Source organism: Rhyacophila brunnea, unplaced genomic scaffold, assembly GCF_057557595.1.
Source record: "Rhyacophila brunnea isolate RB1 unplaced genomic scaffold, BYU_Rbru_1.0 scaffold_1, whole genome shotgun sequence".
NCBI classification, from domain to species: domain Eukaryota; kingdom Metazoa; phylum Arthropoda; class Insecta; order Trichoptera; family Rhyacophilidae; genus Rhyacophila; species Rhyacophila brunnea.
In genome coordinates this window covers 16104985-16128149 of record NW_028232751.1, presented here as the reverse complement: position 1 = coordinate 16128149, position 23165 = coordinate 16104985, and the positions used below count along the sequence as shown (strand labels likewise).

At 34.6% G+C, this 23165-nt stretch overlaps 1 protein-coding gene across 2 annotated transcripts; it reads right to left on the bottom strand.

Moving 5' to 3' along the window:
* Positions 1 to 224: 224 nt before the first annotated feature.
* gb (solute carrier family 7 member genderblind) lies at positions 225 to 22071 on the bottom strand. 2 transcript variants are annotated; one of them, XM_085941721.1, is made up of 10 exons: positions 21506 to 22071; positions 17825 to 17927; positions 15601 to 15716; positions 7598 to 7723; positions 5435 to 5534; positions 4840 to 5008; positions 4550 to 4750; positions 3555 to 3704; positions 1655 to 1826; positions 225 to 422 (listed from the first exon to the last, which is right to left on the bottom strand). In XM_085941721.1, the coding sequence occupies exons 1-10, from the start codon at positions 21708 to 21710 to the stop codon at positions 367 to 369; spliced, it is 1398 nt and encodes a 465-aa protein (XP_085797847.1). In that variant the 5' UTR covers positions 21711 to 22071; the 3' UTR covers positions 225 to 366. The 2 variants fall into 2 exon arrangements, with proteins under 2 accessions (XP_085797847.1, XP_085797854.1); XM_085941728.1 differs by lacking the exons at positions 15601 to 15716; positions 17825 to 17927 and having other exon boundaries at positions 21506 to 21857.
* Between the last annotated feature and the right edge of the window lie 1094 nt (positions 22072 to 23165).

Sequence of the window (23165 nt, the reverse complement as noted above, 5' to 3'; positions counted from 1 at the left end):
GAATTGTTCAACAGTCTATTTTGTAAATTTAAATGTAATCTTTCCATCAAATATAATTGATATTAAAACATACATTAATATAATATTATGTAGTTAAATTACTTTATAAATAACATTTCAAAAATGACTAGGTATAAATAGGTACATACTTAATAGAGATTTCAAAAACTACTATCTATGGCATACAAATAGATAAATACACTTGTTTTCTATACATATTCAGTTAATTTCAAAGTCTTTCGGTCAATTAAACTTTAAGTTGAGTTGTTTTATTGCACAAAGTAATCACTAAAAGAATCTTAAGTTAGCAACATAAAAAAAATTGTTAAAAGTAATATTTCCCGTGTTCGTTGTTATGTACACCGGCTATTGATCTTCCTGCGCTGACATGAATAATTTTTGGCATGTTGTCGTGAACGATCCTGAGAAAAAAGTCAAAAAATATTTAGACATTGTAAAATATACTAAACTGCGACAACGTTAACTAGAAGTTTGGCAATCAGGAGAATTAAAATGCTCACAATAACCGCTAGTGTCACTACCGCTCTTGTAAAGCTGTCGCCTTCGTTATAAATTATAATAAATCATTAAAAGTCGAATGTCAAACTGGACTGGCATATTATTTACCTGTGTGCCACTAGAAAATAATTTCCTGAGCACAAGTGTGGAGTTTGCTATAAATATATCTGCAATGCAAATGACTTACAGCTAATTTAATCATTATGCCGGGTCCACACTGGCAACATGTCACACGACAACCTCGTTTAATTTTACGATAAGTATAATTATCGTAAAATTTCTTAAGCAATTATGATAATTATCTTAAAATTTAACGAGGTTGTCGCGCGACATGTTGCCAGTGTGGACCCGGCATTAGACTCGCTCGGTAAAATTTTTTTCGATTGCATTTTTATATATGAAATATCTATCTGCCTGAATAAAACAAGATATTCTTTATCATCTTCGCCTAGTCCAGACCAAGAACATAATATATGTACGTAAACAATGTTTTTCATCCGAATCGGAATACAATCGTTCATATAAAAACAGTTTTTATTCAACATTCATTAGTTCAGATAAGCAGATGTTCCATTGGTCTAGACCAGGCATGGCTAACCCGCGGCCAGTCACAGAGCACAGGGCGAACCATCAATAATCCGGAGACTGGATATAGGAATGGCTACAGACAATATGTCTGAGATGCATTCTGCAGTTTTTTGGACATATCGGTTTTGAGTGGCCTCCAGGAAAGGCGAAGCAGTGGAAAAGCGTTGGCGCGCTCGAGCCACTATTCATTCTGCCCTGAGAGAAGCGGAAGATCGAGAGAGATGGAAAGTCTTGGTCGCTAAAAGGTGGTCATGAAGGTACGGCAAGAAGAGCGTAATCTAAAATTTCAATTATGACCAGTGCAAGGGCGTATATTTCCGAGTTTCTTTAAAATTATGTACTATTGTTTTACGTTAAAAAAGTTATGCTTTTGACACATTACAGTTTTATTAATATTATATTCACCTAAGATTGATTAAAATACATTCGCAATTAAAATAAATCATGTTCAAACCAGAATTTCAATTGTCGGAAATGTTGGTGTAAAGTCTAACTTCGTAATCATATTTTACATATTATAATACACGTCATATAATGTACTACTTACGAGACATTCTCGCTAATAAGACAGGCTGTTTCTTAATGCATAGGTAATAGACAGGCGTTCCAGCCAATGTTATTAATGCACCCGCTCCAACTGCCTTTGGCGCCTCTATGCACGGCACAATCAACAACGCTAAACATACTCCAACGAAAATTATTGGCACTGCTAACGGCACCTGTAACAAGAAATTTTCTGTGTATAATTCGGTCACTTACTTTAGCATTTATTAAATGGTAAAGTATGTATCTTGCGATAATAATATATTAACCCATCATAAATATATATTATATTATGACAAATAAATGGAAAGTTTACCAAACACTTTTTTTGTCCGTCCATGTCCGATCCTAATAGGATCATATGGGCCTGCACAGAGTAGAGGTTTGTATTTGGCATAAAAAGTTAGATTTTAAGACATAGCGACTAATTGGCTATCAAGATTTGACACATTTGGATTTCTTTTTGTGGAGTCACACGAAAGAAAGCGTCTATGGCTATGCCGCAATATGAGGCTATGAGGCAAACTCTTTACACACTTAACACATTGATCGCCAACTAGTTTTACATAAAATAGTTAAAAAATGATTATTTGTTTCTAAGGTATTATTTGATAGGTTATGAAAGAATATGTTTTTTTTCATTTTGATAATTTTTTTACGTAAATATTGGTTTTTATGATGTGCCGGCCTCATGTGTCCGTCGCGGCGCCAACAAGTTAATTTATTATATTGCGCCAGGCCGGCCATTTCACCGGTCACCTGCCCATATGTGTTGACGAGAGCATGGTGCCATTTCGAGGTCGAATTATATTTAGATAGTATAATAAACAGAAAAGGCACAAATACGGAATAAAAGTTTTCAAATTGGGTAGTATAATACCTGGATACACATAAACTGGAAATATACGTATACATACATTATAATCATTTTTGTAATTCTCTTTTTTTATTATTTACATAATTTTTATATCAATAAAAACACATTTACAATCTAAAAGGAAAACTTTTTTTTTCATTATGTACATTCTTCACATTAGTGAGCCTATCTTTCGTTACTTTGAAGGAATATTCTCAGGCCAAGTGGCAGTAGTATACAGAAGGGCCATTCCGGTCACCGCGTATCGAAAAATTCACTGCGCGCGTGCCCGCCGGCGCTGTAGAACAACTCTAATGTAGGTCTTCTTTGCCGGTCACCGGTGACCCCCATGGCGATCAATGTGTTAAGAACGTCATGGTCGAAATTTGTGAAAAAGTCATCGAAAATTGACGTAACCGGATCGTGAGCTTCGAGATGCGGGGATGTCATTTGAATTTGATATTGTGTACCATATGTAATTGCAAAGATCAAATTATCGATTGAAATAAATAAGTTCACAAAAAGTTAATGATCTTTGTGTTTTATTTAAAAAACAAATTCATCCAGAAGTTGGATATCCCTTTACATGCCTGCGAGTAAGGCTTCAGAAACTTTATGGTATCATATATCTGGGATTACGCATCGTTCCTAAGAATTTAGTAGTAGAATTACAACGGCAAACAAAATGATATTACTGTTCTCTCAAATAGTTAACCTTATAAACTATAAAGAGGATGCTGGACGTCTTTGAAAGAAAGATATTGAAAAAGGTTTTTGGAAACATGAATATGGCGCATGTCGAGGATTTCGAGGAAGGTACAACCATGAACTAACTGTATGCGTTATATAGTAATCCCTCCAATGTCTCACATGCATAAGTTAGGCATGTAAGACAATAGAGGGATTCATCAAGGATCGTAGGTGCCTTAACTGAGGTGGTCCAAAGAGAGACAGTATTCATGAGTAAGTCAGCTCCCCCTTGTGGGGGCCATGACCGATATATATATATACATTTAAAATGTACAGAGATGTTTATGTTTTACTATACCTTGATTGGTCGAACAAGATGAGGTTGTTTGTATCGTAACCAAAGAACAGCGGCAGCACTCAAAGTTGTGAAGAAAGATTCAACAACTGTACAATATGTGATCAAAGTGTAAATATCACCGCTTATGAGCATGATTAAAGACATCAGCATCTGTGAAACAAAATGAACCAGTTAAATATAGTTGTCTTTTGTATGTATCGTGAATTTTATATATTATCATCTGGGGCATGCGGTGAGTTTTGCTTGTTTTTCTTGATTCTGGTTCTGTAAGTAGGTACCTACTTTTAGCTTAATAGAATTAAACCGGAGGTTGATTGCAGTCATTTATATTCATTATAATGCCATTTTTTTATATTTCACGACTAACTTTAAACACAGTTTATTAATTTTAATGACGTTAAGGACATTTTATTCATCTATTCGATTTTTCTAATAGTTCGCAAAAAGAAAATATTCTATATGCAGTGTGATGCGATGTAAAATGATGGAATATTATGGAAGTTACCAACCTTGAAACTAAGAACCTCCAGTATGAAACATATTATATTATACCCAATGCTTGTTTGTTTCTTGTGAGCTAAACCAAAAGTGAAGAATTTATTTTTTATAACTACTTTTATAACATAATATTTTGTAAAGTTAATTGATTTTTTTAAAAATAGCAATGTTTTGTAAAATCAATAATATTGAATGAGGGTAATGATAAAAATTGAATTTAAATTTCAATTGATGATAACCAATACCAATTCATATGGATACATATAAAATTCTCATCACTTGGCGTTTTATATTGTGTATTGGGTAGGTGGCCTAAGATTTTACAACATATTTCAAGAATAGAAAACGAAATAGTTTGGATAGGTAATGATGCTCTAAAATAATTATGACTATTGGTTGTGAACCAGAAATAGATATTTCTAGAATCCAAGGTTATTATGTTCTGTTTGTAGCTAAAAACTGGTAAAGAAACATATTGATAGACAAGAAGGATTTACCAAAAAAACTAGTGATGGCAAAGGGGTTAGGCACTTGATATTTAAATGACTCAAAAGAGCAGGCATGTGACCATTACGTGCGCCGGCGAAACACATTCTCGATGATGTCATTATGTGAACGCTGAGGCCACCAAATGCGGCGATGGCCACCAATGCAGGCATCCCCCATGACATCCAACCCAAAGCTCGCTCAGCAAACATCTGGAAGTATACAAATATGTAACCATAAAAATGTGTGAGATATAGGAGTAATAATAAACATGTAATTACGAATCCACAATTAGGCTTACCACAGCAATTGCAGGAGATGCCAGAACTCCTTGTGGTCCCAACACAGCCAGATAAGCAACATTGGCCAAGACATAGATTATCGTCACCAGTGGCAGAGATATGTAAATAGCCCTTGGCAAATTGACAAAAGGATCTCGCAATTCTTCCGTCATGAAATTGAGGTAGCTCCTGAAAATGCAGTTAATTTTTGATTAGTATGGTCATGAATATTATTAAATTATGTGAATCGAAGCGAATCTGCTTAAAACAGGGAGCATGATTATTTAGTAAATGGGTTTAATTGAAACACGTTTAGAAAAGAAAAAGACATGTGAGCAAGATAGAAATAACGTAGGAGTGTGGGATTGAAAGTAACAGTTGCAAATTCGTTACTGTGGGGACTCCATAATGTGGACCCCCTGCATAGTATCTTGTTCCATTGCTTTATTAATGTATTTGAAGATAAGAGCATTTTTATGTTTGGTTTAAAGAGGTCAGTATACCATATATTTTCGAACACGAAATGGTTCTAATGAGCCTCGTTGGATTATTTTTTTATAACATTTACTGGATCTAATAGGCTTGATGAATAAGGAGAAAAATTTTAAATCTTACCAGCCAGAGTAGGAAAATATTCCTGAATAGAATGCAACGGACCATTTGCTCACATCGGTTGAAGTACCCTCCCATCCATCACTGAAATTATCCACTCCTCCTACAAAGATTAAAGCCACGATGATTCATCTTAGAAATAACAAAAAATATTGTAGTAAATTGAAACAATTATTTTATTTTCATCATTCGGCATTGAAACACTATTAGTTGATTTCATCGTAATCAGGTAGGTGCAGGTGGCTAAATTGGTAAAACACATTGACCAGAATCCAATGAATGCGAGGCGGAATCCTGCCCGCACCATATTTTTTTCAAGATTCTTTCTATGTATGTTTCTGAAATATGTATATTCAATATACGGGTCTAGGACGATTTGGCACCGCGAACTGGCCTCCGCCGATTGGCCTCCGGTAATTGGACGCCGGCCCAATTGGACGCTGACCCAATTGGACGCCGACCCAATTGGCCTCCGGGAGGATTGGACGCCGCACAGTTGAATTAAATGCGCAAAGGAATAGACGTACGTTACGATTTGTTGGAGTAAATAAGCAAGTCAGTTTAATATGCTTCTATCTTCTCAGTAGTTGTACCTTATACATTTCGCGCTTGACACATTTTTAATATATTTCGCAAATGAATCTAATTATTACCCCAATAAGAGCTTCGTTGAAGACCAAAACAGTTCCGGCATTTTTGTTCATCAAACTCGTCAAACCACCTTTGACACTTTTTGATTCTTCAAAATACGTTGATCGGTGGTTACTCAGTGGACGACATTCGGCCATAGACTCTAACACTAAGAAAAGGAATCGAGATGATTTGCCAGATGAAAATCACCATGGCCCTCACAAAGGGGGGACTGACAGGGCTCTAGCCTAGAGGATCGACCAGATAAGTGAGATAAACGAACATCAAAAATTTGCTCTAATCGTAAAAAAATCGCCGGCAGCGCTAATTTCCTTCAAGCGTATAAACATTCTAAAATATGTGGCTGTGTAGTTGCATATTTTGATAAATGCTTGTTGATACACTGAATAACCCTTTATTTTATATCGAAAACTGTTTAAAAAAAACGCTACCATATCACGTAACACTGCCTTTAACCTTAGTGATAGGGGACCACCAAAGATCCTGGACTGGGGGCCCGCTTCAGGATGTGGGAACCAGTGAAATCACTATATACTTTTATTCAAATATGATGTTTTTATAATTTTATTTTTTATAACTTTATTTGTATTTGTTTGTTTGTTTAATTTTAATGCGCATCGATGATATTTGAATATGATTTTCTTTAGTTATTTTTTGAAAAAAACCCTGATTAAGATTACCTTTTGATAAGTTCCAATTATTTTATATTTGAATCGCTTAATAACCAAACCCGCACTGGGCGATTGTTCAATAAAATTAGTTATGAAAGTACGTATATCGATATCATATATATCGATAGGTCTACATGCCTTAAGAGGTGCAAGTTTTAAATTTTGCCCTGTTTTGTCATTGACTTGAGTCGCCAAATCCGCTCTAGAATAAATGAAGTGCCTAATTTCAAATCACCCTAAAACGGTAAATTTTGGTTTAGATATGAATTTGAATGGATATTTTTGTTACCTATATGATGGCCAAAGTTTGACCTTTAAAAAATGCCAAAAACCGTCAATATAATGACGAATATATAACGAAATACTTGTCTATCTATAAAATATCTAAAATTATGCAATTAAATCATACATAACTTTGAATATTTTATAGATAGAATAATATTTTTATCTATTATAGTTTTGTTTAGGCAGGGCTTAAAGAATTTAAAAAAACGAACCAACAATATGTGTAATATGTATTCCTAATACAATAAGTATTCCGAAAACAAATAAGTATAAATGAAAAAGTGTGCACAATTATGTCGTATCGCCCAAAATATACCAAAACAATTATGGTTTGGTTTAGGCAGGGTTCAATTGATTTTTAAAAACTAACCAATACCAAATGTAAATAATTGTAGTCTTAGTTCAATAAAAACAAATACGTATGACTAAAAAATTGTAATTTGCACTATTTATGGCGGATCTTAACAGCCCACCTCCATCCTTCGTTACTGATATATACAATAAATTATATTTAACATGACATAGCTAATAATTTAAACTATTAAATAACATAGCTCACCTTTAGCCATCCAAACAATACCAGCAAATATAATGACTAGAAGTGCTGATATCTTAGTAAACATAAATACATTCTGAGCTTTGGTAGTGGCTCTTACATCGTAACCATTCATGAAAGTCAAAAAACCTGAAATCAAAGGAAAACAAGATGTAACCAAATAATTTAACCAAATATTGCCATGCATTTTTTCCATACACGTAGGTAAATTGACAATTATCTGGTATATTATAGAGGTATGCACGACCCAGTCCTACTGTAATAAGTGTAATGTAAGTAATGAAAGTAATAATATCGAATCTTCTTCTTTTGGAGCCACCTTCCATCGAGGGTTGGTAACCAACTTGCACTACTCTATACCAATGGCGAAAACTCCATACTATAATGATTATTTAACACGTACCTTCTTAATAAAAATATTTTTTAATTGTCTATTAACATATTTTAACAATAACTATTTTATATTCTACAAAAACAATATTATTTGCTCACATCTGTCTATAGCTATGTACTATAAATTAACACATAAATGGCACTAATTTTAACACGTAACCAGCTATAGCACTAATATATGAATACTTGTATTAAATAAGGCTCTAAGTACCAAAAAGTAGTATTGTCTGTAGTTACAAAATACCGAGTCATTGCAGTAAAATTTCATGAACCAGACCCTTTGAAAAATGTAGTTTTACAGTGTGAAGCAATCACGGCAGCTTCTATAATTTTAGGTATTAAGAACTCGCAAGTGTCAACACACCATCGTCAGCTATTTTATATTGAATGCCGTTGACCACTGCAGTGCTACTTACACCATTATAAATAAAACACGCCAACGGAATTACAACGTCGACAGGTTTAATTATTTTGCTGTATTTTTTTGACTTGCTTGAGGCACTTAGACTATAGTTGAAGTTATTGGCGTTGGTATGTAGAACATTTTTCTATAAAAATGTCAGTTTTTATTTTTTTGGTACTTAGCGCCTTAATTAATACACGTATTCATATTGAGATACCCGGGGTTCCAGCGGCTAGCTCAAGTGTCCATCGAACCCCGGATTCACAAAAAAAAAAGAAAGATTAGAGTGTAAATAAAACTCAGTCTTTCGTGTTCGTGACGTGGTCTTATATTTTCTTATGATTTTTAGTTTCACAAATTTATATCTGGGTTTTTACGATTATAGTCGCAGGTCCTATCCTATTGGAAAAGGGACGCTTACTAACATGTTTTCTCTTTTTAAATTCCTCAGACCCACGCCAACTAGTAAAAGGGACTAGTGATTGGCCAAATCTGATCGCATGATCTTTGATTCGGCGAATCACGAGCCTGACCCTGGCGCCGGCACGAGAGGATTTCACGCACAATGCGCGGCAAAATTTATTATATTTGAATACTTATATTTAGTCTTAAAATTATCGCTTTCATCCATCATCATTTATACTTTTTAAATTAAATTAAATTTATCTTAATTACATCTCCGCCCAATATGCGATTTTCACACACCGGACGAAGGCCTTTACTTATGATTAAAAAATACTTACGTGGTTGAGCAAGGAATCAGATTAGATGTTTTATGAAGCCGTTTCTAGAGGTCAGGGTTACGTTTCGACTTATAGCTACTAAATGATTATTTTACACCGGGAGAAGCCCGCCTGTAACAGGGGTGTATCAATATCATGGTAATCAAAAAAGGGTCTAAGTAAATTTGAACATTTGACAATTTGAACATACAACTCATACATTGACATTGATTACACACTTATTGTAAATAGCCCACACACACAATGTTAAAACCAGTGTCATACTATCACCTGATCCCGAGGCTGTAGGTATTTAAGTGTTACGGTGCTTACAGATACATAATTTTTGTAAAATTCATTTATGCACCCTGGACCTGACGCCAAATAGTCCAGCAGACAAAACGTCCAATTATCATAACAGTACAATTTTTAGCCTGAGTTCGAATCACAGTTGAGCATTACTTTTTTTAATATCTATGTCAGTGCATGTTGTCTTTTTTTCGTGTAATATCTATTATAAAAAGGTACAAAACAATAATTTTTCAGAAATTCTGTGTGTAAATAAACTGGGATCACTTGCAGAATAGAGTGGTGGAATTCTACAGCACACTCCACAATGATATAATTGATAGAAATGCGATAAGTTCAGATCCTCAAAAGAAAGATGATGAAGCGTTTGTCCCTGAGCTTATTACATTTGATGTAGAGCATGTGATAGATATGAAAAGTTGGAAAGCTCTAAGAGAAGATGGACTAACAATAGGCATTCTCAAAAGATGGTAAAACCGTTAACAAAGAGCTTGCACAACTGTGTCCCAGAGGCCTGGAAAAATGCCTCGATCATCATCCCCCTTATAAAGGGAGACATTGAGGATCTGAAAAATTACAGAGGACAAAGCCCTGGGGACATCCCATGCTGGTATGCCTCATTACCAGCAGCAGCCAGCACAAAGCTTTAAAAGCCGTTTCCTATTAGCAGGTTTAGGACTATGTTTGGCAAGGCGACACAATCTCGCCCAAATTATTCACTACTACTCTGTAAGATGTAGAGAACAGTGGAATTGCCATTAACGGCGCATACCACAGTCACCTGAACTATGCAGATGACATTATGGTCTTTGTAGATGGCCCAGATGACCTTCAGATCAGGATGTACAAGTTTGCAAATGAAAGTTGCAAAGTAGGTTTAAAGATAAATTTGTCGAAAACAAAATTAATGATAAACCGCATTGCTGAACCAAAAGCAATCCTTATCAATGGCACTCAAATCGAGCGGGTCAACAACTATGTCTCCTTTGGATAACAAAAGTGGTGGTATGTATGACGAGATTGCTAGCAAAAACAAACTGGCATGGAGTGCATTTGGGCACCTGAATACTATCTTCAAAAAAGTGATCTCCCATATTGTCTTAAGCATGAAGTTTTCATCCAATGTGTACTACCAGTGCTCATGTACACATATGAAACATGGATACTTAATGTAAATGAAATCCAAAAATGATGAATTGCGCAATGTGGCATTTAAAGGTATGTTGGGCATAACGCAGAAAGACCACAAAAGAAACTAATGGATTAAGAATTAGACAAGAGTATGCAATATGATAAGAGTTGGCAATAGGCTGGATATGTCACTCGGCGAGTGGACAACAGCTGGTTAAATGCTGTCATAAAGTGGTTCTTCAAGGGCACTAAACGACTACAAGGACGCCCTACAACCCGCAGGATAGACAAACAATTAAAATTGGGGGGATGTTCGAAGTAGCAAAGATCTAGAGACCGGGAAAAGTGGAAGAAGCTAGAGGAGGCCTTCATCCAGCATTGAATCGACCCCAGCTGATAATGATGATTTTTTTATATCAATCCAATGTTTCAAGTTATAACTTAGCAGGGTAGCAAATTAAAACATTAATGAATTTTATGTTGTTCTTCGCAGGGCCGGTCACAGCAAGTGCAAGGTAGAATTTAATAAATTAATAGATATTTTGATAAAAACTAATAAAACTACTTACTTAATCAAAATGATATTTACGAGTATCTAGATTGCTTTTCCAACGGCCAAATCTTTCAGAATTTTTTCATAATTTCTTCAGTTTCAATTGCTAAAGCTACAGAGCTGTTGAGTCTTTCTTATCTTCATTGCTGACCACAGATATGATTGTATCAACATTTAACGTGAAAAACTTCTTTTCCCTGACGCTACAGTAACGAGAATCGTTATAAAAATTCCCATTGAAACAAATGTTATAACTCTAACATAGCTTTTGATTTTTTTTTCACATATTCAAAATATAACATATCATAAATATAACAAAATTCAATGATTTACCGCATAAGAACTTTTTTCTCCCACCACCCGCTACGTTTCCACACCCGTTATGCAGACGTATACTGTGGTCAGTGGCAAAGGGTAGAGATAGGCTCTTAAGATCCACCATAAATAATGCACACTAAGCTTTGTTAGTCAGACGTATTTGTTTTCATTGAAATAAGACTACAATTTAGAGATGGTGTTCGTTAGTTTTTAAAATTCAATTAAACCCTGCGAAACCAAGCCATAATAGATAATAGTTAAAAAATACTCTACTAAATACAAGTCCAAGCTTATGTTGGTAGGGGACCATTTACTTTTTTTTACTTTAACCACGGTAGATGCACGATATTTTTTGTCATTCTCTGTTTTGACTTGAATGTTATTGTGCTCACTCATTTAAAAACGATGACGTAGCGCACTCGGCTCGGCCGGGGTCAGTTGGAAATCTGTTAAATTGTAATTAATCTGTAAAATTCAAATAAACCCTGGGAAATAATAATAATAATAGTTAAAAAATACTAGTCTCTCTATAAAATATCTAAAATTATGAAATTAACTCATACATAATTTTGGATATTTTAAAGATAGAATAATATTTTTTATCTATTATAGTTTAATTTAAGCATGGCTTAATGAATTTAAAAAAATGAATTAACAATATGGTAATACAATATGTATTCTTAATCCAACGAAAACAAATAAGTATTAATGAAAAAGTGTGCACAATTTTGTCGTACCGCCCAAAGTATACCAAAACTACGAGGGTGGGTCAATAATTCCTTAGAAAAAAGCATTAAAACAGTTTTTTTTTTTTTTTTTTTATTTCTCAACATAATCTCCTTGGAGCTCAATACACTTGGTTAGACGTTTCTCAATTTTTTTTAAACCGTCAGAAAAATAAGTTTTCGGAAGGTCCTCAAAATAAGCATTTGTCCGATCGATGACTTCTTCATTTGAAAAAAAAACCTTGTCCACTTAGCCATTTTTTTAAGTTTGGGAAAAGGAAAAAGTCACTGGGGGGCTAAATCTGGCGAATACGGTGGGTGGTCGACCAATTCGAACTTCAATTCTTCAATTTTAGCCATTGATCGTAAACATGTGTGAACACGGGCATTGTCCTGATGAAAGAGATTTTTTTCCTGTTTAAATGAGGCCGTTTTTCTTCAATTTTGTTTTTTAGCTGGTCCAATAAAGATGCATAATAATCCCCTGTTATTGTTTTTCCTTTTTCCAAATAGTCAACGAAAATAATTCCACGTGGATCCCAAAATACAGTAGCCATAACCTTACCAGCTGATTTTACGGTTTTCGCCTTCTTTGGACATGGTTCGCCTTTTGCAATCCACTGCTTTGACTGTTCTTTCGTCTCGGGAGTATAGTGGTGTATCCATGTTTCATCTACAGTCACAAAGCGACGAAAAAATTCATCCGGATTGCGTTGCATGAGCGACAACAGGGCTTTAGAGGCCACCACCCTATTGCGTTTATTGTCGACTGTGAGCAAACGCGGCACCCATCTTGCAGAAATTTTTTTCATGCCCAATTTGTCATGTAAAATAGAAATGACGCTACCTTTTGAGATCCCTGTAACCTCAATTATCTCACTCAACTTTAATCTTCGGTCACTTAACACCATATCGTGGATTTTATTGATCATTTCTGGTGTAGTCACCTCTACAGGACGTCCTGAGCGTGGTTCATCCTTTGTTGATGTACGACCACGTTTAAATTCATTTAACCAGTTATAAATAGTTGCAAGTGAAGGAGCAGATGTGCCGTGAACTAAATCCAACTCATTTTTTATTTTCTTTGCTGTTAACCCTTTTATATTAAAATGTTTAATAACAGCTCTAAACTCAATTTTCTCCATTTTTGTAAACAAGCAAATTTTTTTTTTAAATGTACGAGAAACACACAACAACCCGACCAATCTGATTGAAACTTCGCAGCATACTGAATCGGTAGTGCCGCTGCATGAAAACAAACCGCTTACAGTACTAGTCGCGCCACCTGTCGGCTTTTCTAAGGACTTATTGACCCACCCTCGTATTATGATTTGGTTAGACAGGGTGCAATTGATTTTTAAAAACTAACCAACACCATCTGTAAATTGTATTTTTTTTTCCGACCATGTCCGATCCTAATAGGATCATATTATGGGCCTCCACAATTGTGGAGGTTTTGTATTAACAGATTATGTTTTTACGAGAAACGGATGTCAGCCACTTGCTCAACCTAATAGGTCCATACTCTGACTCATACACAAATTGAAAAACAATATGTGTACTTGCCAGACCCAGGATTCGAGCCTGGGGCCCACGACGCCATAGTCCAACGCTTAAGTCGCGCGGCCATCGTGGAACTATCAATTTTAGTTCAATAAAAACAAATACGTATGCCTAACAAAGTTTAATATGAACCATTTATGTCAGATCTCAACAGCCTACCTCTACCCTTCGCTACTGACCGTGGTATGACAAACGTTGGGCACCATTAAAATTTATGCTGAAACCGTCCCAGGAGTAACTTCCCAAGACCTTGGTTGGTGTGCACTACAGTGTGCATGATTCCTACTTCAATATAATGTATTACGGTCAATTCTTGATGAGAAAAGACCTTCTCGCTCGTCGTAAAATGCCGCAAACTTTTTAAAGGCTGAGAAATTTTCCCTCGTAGCTACCAAGTCGCAATGGCCGACCAGTCCAACTGAGGATCAGACCGACTTGAGTAGCTCTTTCCTTTCAACCGACATATGGGGACACTCCCAGAGGATTTGATCGGCATCCTTCTATAGGATTCTAAGGACTATACGTTTTAAATACTCAACAGTAAATAGTTCATTCAAATTTGTTGTTTTTTTTGTCAAGTACAAGACTCCTATTAGATCCAATTGCTCTAATTGCCATGAGACCAAGTTCTTCAGTAAAGCAGTTTTTGCACGTGTCACTTATGAAACTTGTACGTATGCAGTTCGTCGTATCACACTTCATCATGAAATGTTGTATCGGAAATATATGGCTGTATATTAAAGACCGTCCAACCTCTTTGGGTCATAAAGTACTGTCATAAAATTCATGTCTAAATAAAACACGGTTCTTGTTTACACTTTACAGGAAGCCAGCAGCAAACAAATTTTGAAAATAGCTGATATGAGGCGTCTAATTCCAAAAAGCGATAAGTCCACATTTGGACAAAATTGAGAAAAAAATACGCACATATTCTTTGTATAATTTTACACCATATGTATATTGATCTATAAATTCCAAAACACGACATAACCCTACGAAAAAAAATATTTTAAGTCTCGATTTATTACAAAAAGTGCCAAGTCAATGTTTCATATTATTTAAAGCTTGGTTGATTTCGCGCGTGTTTAAGTCAATCAATAAGGGAACGTTCAATATTGAAAAGGGCGTCTCTCATGCTGTAGCATCTGGTAAACTTATGACAGTGCCACGGAAATATGTGTCTAATGCGGAGTAAATTAAAAAAAGAGGTACAAATAGCGCTACGTCCAATTTTATTTTGCCTATATTTATTAGATTTAAGACTTTATCGGCTGAAACAAATTGCCATTTGGTTCTAATTTCGACATAAACAACGGAAAAAATAATCTCACATTAAAACAACGTAATTAAAGCTTGAAACATAAAAAGTTGTTTCCCGAAAATATTGAATTGTGGACTTGTCGCTTTTTGTAATTAGATGCCTCATAAACTGGATTATTTGTTAGGTTAGGTTTCCATTCTTGAATTCGTGAATTTTGCCAAAATCAGCTATGAAAATTGAATAATTAATGTTCATATTGAATCTAATAAAATTGGAGGCCATATTATAGTATACGGTCATCTCTTTCTGATAGAACGGAAATGTTTTACGTACAATTTCCATGTAACCGTTTTTGCATACTACTATAATCAGCCATTTAATGATGCATGTTATTTGAAATGTTTGATACATAAAAATAATAATTACAAATATTTTTATGTATAGGTAAGTAATAGATAGGATGTTCTGGGTATCCCAAATTATATAAAAATATTTCTATTGATTTACTGATTATTTTCCCACTTCTTATCATTGTTTATACAATATATTATTCAATCGGTGAGGGTCAATTTCTATAAAATATTCATATTTTGTTTAAATTGTAATCTAATGGAAATAACATACTAACATATCGTTAAAGCTGCAATCAGTCGTTGAGATAGATCTGGTACTTGACACGCTGGAAATAAAGGTTGTATAATATAGCTGGCAAATGTGAGCCCCATAATTGCATTTGTCGTCGGTCTGAAAGATAAAAATATTGCATTATACATCAGCTAATAGAAGTTTGATTACGTAGAGTATAAGTTTAATAACTTTTTTGCACTCTTTACTATACTGATACGCCTCTTTGCCTGATTACCTTGCAATAAAATTATCTCAAATTAATGATATTTACTTGTAATAATATATTATGCAGCATATAAATAAGTAGACAGATATTATATTCTGTAAAAAAGAATATTAATAGAAACATATACTCTACCTACTCTTAGTTAACAGTTATTTAATATAGCTACAGATCCTACCAGTCTAAGTTGTCGGGCAAGCGAGGGCGCCACATGCTAACATTTGACATATTTTTTATACTGTAAATTTAGAACTATGGTCATAGTTCTAAATTCGAACACTGGACGATTTATGATTGTATATCTATACTATTTTTATCACTCAAGATAACTGAGCGGTTATGTGTCAGCTTATAATGTCGTGGGTCCCGTGTTCAAATCCCGGGTCTGACACTGTTGTTTTTCAATGTGTGTCAGAGTCAGAAAACAAAAACTCTATGGAGGCCCATATGATACTATTAGGACGAAAGCACAATGTGAGTTTTCATCCTATGCGCGCGTGATGCGAAAGGCATAAAAAGCACTTACTTTGCGTAAAGCGTAGTTCGCAAAGCAGGTGCCGTTTGGTCGCCGTGCGCGCATTGCCTTGCCGATTGCAGTGTGTTCTACAACTTAGGATTGAATATGGTGATGATTATGTTTTTTTTTTTTTGAAGTGAGTTTGAAAAGTGGAAGAAGCTAGAGGAGGCCTTCATCCAGCATTGAATCGACCCCAGCTGATAATGATGATTTTTTTATATCAATCCAATGTTTCAAGTTATAACTTAGCAGGGTAGCAAATTAAAACATTAATGAATTTTATGTTGTTCTTCGCAGGGCCGGTCACAGCAAGTGCAAGGTAGAATTTAATAAATTAATAGATATTTTGATAAAAACTAATAAAACTACTTACTTAATCAAAATGATATTTACGAGTATCTAGATTGCTTTTCCAACGGCCAAATCTTTCAGAATTTTTTCATAATTTCTTCAGTTTCAATTGCTAAAGCTACAGAGCTGTTGAGTCTTTCTTATCTTCATTGCTGACCACAGATATGATTGTATCAACATTTAACGTGAAAAACTTCTTTTCCCTGACGCTACAGTAACGAGAATCGTTATAAAAATTCCCATTGAAACAAATGTTATAACTCTAACATAGCTTTTGATTTTTTTTTCACATATTCAAAATATACAAACTCTATGGAGGCCCATATGATACTATTAGGACGAAAGCACAATGTGAGTTTTCATCCTATGCGCGCATGCGAAAGGCATAAAAAGCACTTACTTTGCGTACAGCGTAGTTCGCAAAGCAGGTGCCGTTTGGTCGCCGTGCGCGCATTGCCTTGCCGATTGCAGTGTGTTCTACAACTTAGGATTGAATATGGTGATGATTATGTAAGACAGTAAAGTCTCTATAGATAACATTATATTGCTGTGTTAATATTAATTTATCTTAAATAATATATCAGTGGCATACTGTTTCGTCATGATTAGCGAGTACATCGGTAGCTTACGAGAAATGGATGTTAACCACTTGCTCACCATATTAGGTCAATACTCACATTGAAAAACCACGTATGAATTTTTCTATACTCGGGATTCAAGCCTGGGATCCACAACAATATAAGCCGACACAGTACAAAATGTATTTGTTTTTTATTAAAAAATCATTCAAATTGGTTTGCTTTGACTTGTTTGTATAAAACTCTTTCTATATTATAAATTGGCTTAAAGGTTTTTAGGACCTCAATAAAAAAGGAATGCCAATATGCATCAGTACTTACACGACAGGCATTAACATAAAAAGTATTGCAGTTATGCATTTCAATAATTACCGTACAATAAATTTAATTTCCAATTTTAATTGTATTTCGGATGGAAATTGTGGAAAATAACGTAAAACCACACGCGACTACTAGGAAAATATGAAATCTAGGAATGTAAAGTCAAGGTTCTACTGCATATTTTTTCTCTCTACAAAAATATAATATAAAACGGAGTTAGGTGTTAAATACTCACACGAATATTAAATTAGCATCCCATAAGTATAAAAATGCGGGAAGTGGTCCAAATGCTTCATTTATATAATGATAGTCACCACCGCTCTGTGCTAGAGTTGTTCCTAGGAAATAAATAGGTACAGAATTTTATTAATAATTGTGTGCAAATAAGTGGATTCATGATGTGGTTGGATTAAGCCAAGGCCTGAACAAAGACGAAGCATTAGTGCAAGTGAGTAAGCATTCGGCACGCTTATATCTCCGCACTATGCGTTAGAGTAAGATAGAATTTCTACAGCTGAATTAAATACGTTTTGTAAATGTCACCGGTAAATATGGATTTGAATGATTACATTCATTTAAAAACTGCAAGCACGTGTTGCTGAACTTTATTGTTTTTGAGTTAAATATAAAGTTGGTTGTAAATATTATTAGTTAATTTAGTAGAAAATATGGTTAACTACTATGTTGTGTTTAAATTTGGTAGCTGTACTGAGAAGCAACATGATGGTATAACGTTTCATAGTTAAGTTGATAATAATAAAATCGAGGTTCTACTATGCGTTTATGCAAGAATTTCATTTTGCCGAACAATAGCCGCTCTCTATATTATTACTCTGAGGATTAAGCTGAAAACATAGTTGATGGAGCAAGCTAAAACAAAATATACTTGTGGATGGTTTGATTTGGAAATGTTTGAAGATTGGTTACAATAATTGGTTCAATATAAGTATACAGGTAACCCCTCTGTTGATTGCGGGGTAGATATTTTAGACACTGTCGCGATAAGCAAAATTTTGTGATGAACGGGGGATTTAAAAAGCAATTTAAAGAATGAAAATAAATGTCATGCATAATGTAAAAATAATGTAACTAAGTACCTATCTGCAATAAATTGAAAAAATAGCATTAATTTTTTTCTACATTGCAACGCATCGGCTTCCTTACGCTCATAATTTAATTATATGTGAGCTGATGATTACTGTCTGGGGTTAATATACCAATTAATAATTAATATATCAATAAAAATGTAATACAGTAGCAGGGTACCGTAGGGACCTTGTTATTATATTTTATTATACAGTGCAGTGGAAATGTGTCAACTTATAATGTCGAGGGTCCCCGGATCTAACAAGTTTACAAGTTGTTTGTCAATGTGTGTTTAGAGTCAGAGCATGGTCGAATAGGTTAAGCAAGTGGCAAACATCCATTTCTCAAAAATAAAAACCTGTCAATACAAACACTGTGGACACCCATATGATCTTCTCAGGATCGACCATGGTGATGCGATGTGTAATATACATTTCTATATACTGTGTATACTGTAATTTTATTAAAGGCTTATAGCGTGTGTACACGTGCACGGATTTTTTCCAACCATGTTCGATCCTGATAGGATCATATGAGCCTCCAGAGAGTGGAGGTTTGTATTGATAGATTTTGTTTTTTACGAGAAATGGATGTCAGCCACTTGCTCAACTTATCAGGTCCACACCCTGACACACACAAATTGAAAAACAATAAGGCATGGATTTACTGGCAGCAATAGTGAGTATTTTAAACGATTGTGACAATAACTGTGTTATATAATTTTGTGATTGTGATATGATCACAATCACAAAACGAAGCAGACGAATAACCGTTATAAAACAAAATAGATTAAACGAGCATGAGACGTTAAACATAGAAACGGGTCGTGAGGTTACCTGATCTTTCTCAAGCCGAACTCCTCGCAACTGACAACTGAAATTTGGATTCTCACGGCTGAAGGCTGAAGGAAGGAATCCATGGTCAATACTAACATATTAAATTTATGGGCACCATACGGCCTTACGACCGTGAAAGATGAATCAAGACAAGTGTAGAATATGGGAACAATAAATAAAAGAGCGATTGATACTTGAAAGAAACTATATTATGACAAAGAAAGGGAATTAATAATATATTAAATAGATTTTAGGCGGCTCGGTACTGAAATTGAAATGGCTAACTTTAAATACACGCGACTAAGTTTTAAAAGAAATAATCAAGAATGGTGGATCAAATAAATAGTTCAAATACCCAACTGGAACGACAGGCTCTAGACCTGACAGCTTCATCGTACTCCATTAGGTGACGTCCATAATTACCATCGGGTAGACCCCACCGGAGCACGACTATTCGGGATGGCAGACAAAATCAAAAAGCCCGGATTCTTCTGTCACACCACGAGACCTGACGTTGTCGCCGGATGTCGCCGGAAATTCCAACAACGACATCCATGTTTATTCGGCCGAACGCTCTTCGAAGTCGACCAACGATAACAAATAGTGTTGCCAGTGGATTAAAGTTGGTTATGTTTGTTTTAAACATGACAACTGTTCACACGTAAAAGTGCTGACTGTCTCTCCAATTCATTCTTCAAGAGTGAGCGAGACGCGATGTTGTCATTGCATGGTACTATTTCGTACTATTTGAAAAATCGGTCAATCTGAAAATTCGTTCGTTATTCGTTTTTTTGCCGGCAGGCTCGCCACTATTGTTCTACTGCGCAGGTGCAGATCGAAAAAATCGTATTGTCGCATGAAAATTCAGATGCTTCCAAACTTTCTTGATTCATACATGTAATCATGTAACTGCTGGATAATACATGTTTACCCATACATTTTCTTGTTATGGCCGCGATAATACTTACTGTCAGCAGTAAATCCATGCACGTGTAAACGGGGTATTATTACGGTGCACAACTAAGATAACCACACAATAAATAATTATTGATGAAACTGTCTACAAATAAAATTGTTATAAGTATGATATAAGTAACAATTTCAATTTAAACAGAACCACATAGTATGCACCAAACAGTATTCCAATGATTGTTCAAAAAATGTCAATATTAACACATTGATCACCAACTAACTAGTTTTACGTAAAATAGTAAAAAAATGATTATTTGTTTCTAAGGTATTATTTGATAGGTAATTAAAGAATATAATGTTTTTTTCATTTTGATGATTTTTTTACGTAAATATTGGTTCTTATGATGTGCCCACACATGTGGCCACATGTATCCGTCGCGGCGCCAACAGGTTAATTTATCATATTGCGCCGGGCCGGCCATTTCGCCGGTCACCTGTCCATCTGTGTTGATGAGAGCTTGGTGCCATTTCAAAGTTGAATTATATTCAGATAATTATAATAAACAGGGAAATAGGGAATAAAAGTTTTCAAATTATGTAGTGGGTATACCTGGATACACATATAAACTGGAAATATACTTATACGTCATTATAATCATTTTTGTCATTCTATTTCTTTATAATTTACATAATTTTTATAACTTACGTTTTTATAATCTCTTCAATTTTCATTTTTATATCAATAAAAACACATGTAAGATTTAAAAGGAAAACTTTTTTCTTCATTACATTAGTGAGCCTATCTTTAGTTACTTTGAAGGAATATTCCCAGGCCAAGCTGCAGTAACATACAGAAGAGCCATGCCGGCCACCTCATATAGAATAATACACAGAGCGTGTGCCCGCCGGCCGGTGCTGAAAATCAACTCAAACGTAGGTCTTCCTTGCCGGCCACCAGTAACCCCCACGGCTTCCTTGGACTAACCCAGTGCCGGTCACCGGTGATCCACATGGCGATCAAAGTGTTAAAATTGTTTTACAAATTCGGTGACAAATATTGTTAAAATGAATTAATGGCATACCCAATTCAGCGTAGCATAAAGCACCAAGTGTGGCTAATCCTCCGCAGGCTGCCCACACGATGAGTGCACCCCAAACTGAGCCAGTTTGTTGAAGAACTCCCTTCGGTGACACAAATATTCCAGAACCAAATATTATTCCTAGGATAATAGCTACACCCTCCAGCAACCCTAGTTGCTTTTTCATTTTTATTTTATTTCCATCCATGTTGATTTGTGATCTTCGCAATGACACTAGTTAAATAAGTATAAATAATCACTATTATTATGATTTCCTTGAGATAAATGAATTATGCTAAATAAGCAGTTCAATGTCAATCGAATGGCATACTATGACCACTGTACACATTATTATAATTTATATAAATAAAGTAGGTGTGTATATTTTATGAGACCATGATGACAACTGCAATGACCCTTCGTAACCTATTATACTTTATTTTATGGGAAGTATAAATTACACGTGTGATAACGTCAATCTGGCCTCTGGGGCACACACACATGTTAACTTAAGTTTTCTTAACCTAAAATTTCCAATAGGGAAATTCAGTAAATGACATTTGAGATGTGAAATTTATTTAAATTCGTTACTAATGTTACTATGCTTTCAAAATGACTATAATATGCCCATCACTAATAAACTATTTTTAATAAATTCAATATTAAAGAATCTTCATATAAATAGGTACATAAGTACTCAAACACGTATTATAAATTATAATATATTATAGGCGCAGAGGCGCTTAGGTAGGTATATTTAAATGCTATTTTTCTTTAGTATAGGTACTTATATTTTATAATAATCAACATGTTTGTATAATAATATTAAGTCGGATTGATATTATTTTACAATCGGAATGTAGAAGTTTACAATAATAAGTTAAATCTAGGTACAACGTGAAATTACTTTCAATTAATTTAATCATTGAATTCAGTCAGCATTTTCCAGCTTCAATTTTATTTATTAGATGGTGCCGGTAGCTCTGTCTCAGTGGCTCCCAACCTAAGGGTTACGAGAAGTCACAAGGTGTTTTATTGGGGGTCGCTAACAAAATAGTAAACTAGTAAAAATAATTATGTATACCTACTTACCTACTTTGACAAAGTCTCAATATAGACCTTCATATTTATTCTAATGTACATACCTACATATTAGAAGTAAATTTATATTGTACGACAACATCTTCTTGGCTACGCTTCTAGGCGCTGTTGTCTACTAAATGGGAGGAGCTTGTTAGTTTGTTAGTTAGCAAAAAGATGTTGTCGTACATAGATGGAGTATTAATTATTATTTAAATGCTAAGTATCTCGGTACTCAATACTAAAATTTGCGTGATTTTAACAGCTTATATACCTAGCTAATAATATAGGTAGGTACTTTAAAATTTGGAAATAATGTCGAAGACAGTGCATACTATATTCTTAGTGAAAATAATTACTAGGTATATATTTTTTAAATGTACATTTTACTATATTCTTAATTACGCATTTTTGAAAAAGATGTAAAATCATCACTGGATATCTTTTATACTTAAAATCATAGAATTCTGCTGAATGTGGGAACAGTTTCAATATAAAATGAATAAAAAGTGCAAAAATCAGTCAGCTGTTATCAACGAAAAAGATATCTAACAATTAACCTTAAAAAACTAGAAAAATCTAA

Coding starts and splice junctions, on each gene's coding strand:
- gb (XM_085941721.1), bottom strand. CDS start 21,710: ATGGATGGAAATAAAATAAAAATGAAAAAGCAACTAGGGTTGCTGGAG. Junction 5,535..7,597: donor TATTGTTTGGATGGCTAAAG/GTGAGCTATGTT, acceptor TAATCTTTGTAG/GAGGAGTGGATAATTTCAGT. Junction 5,009..5,434: donor ATATTTTCCTACTCTGGCTG/GTAAGATTTAAA, acceptor CTGCATTTTCAG/GAGCTACCTCAATTTCATGA.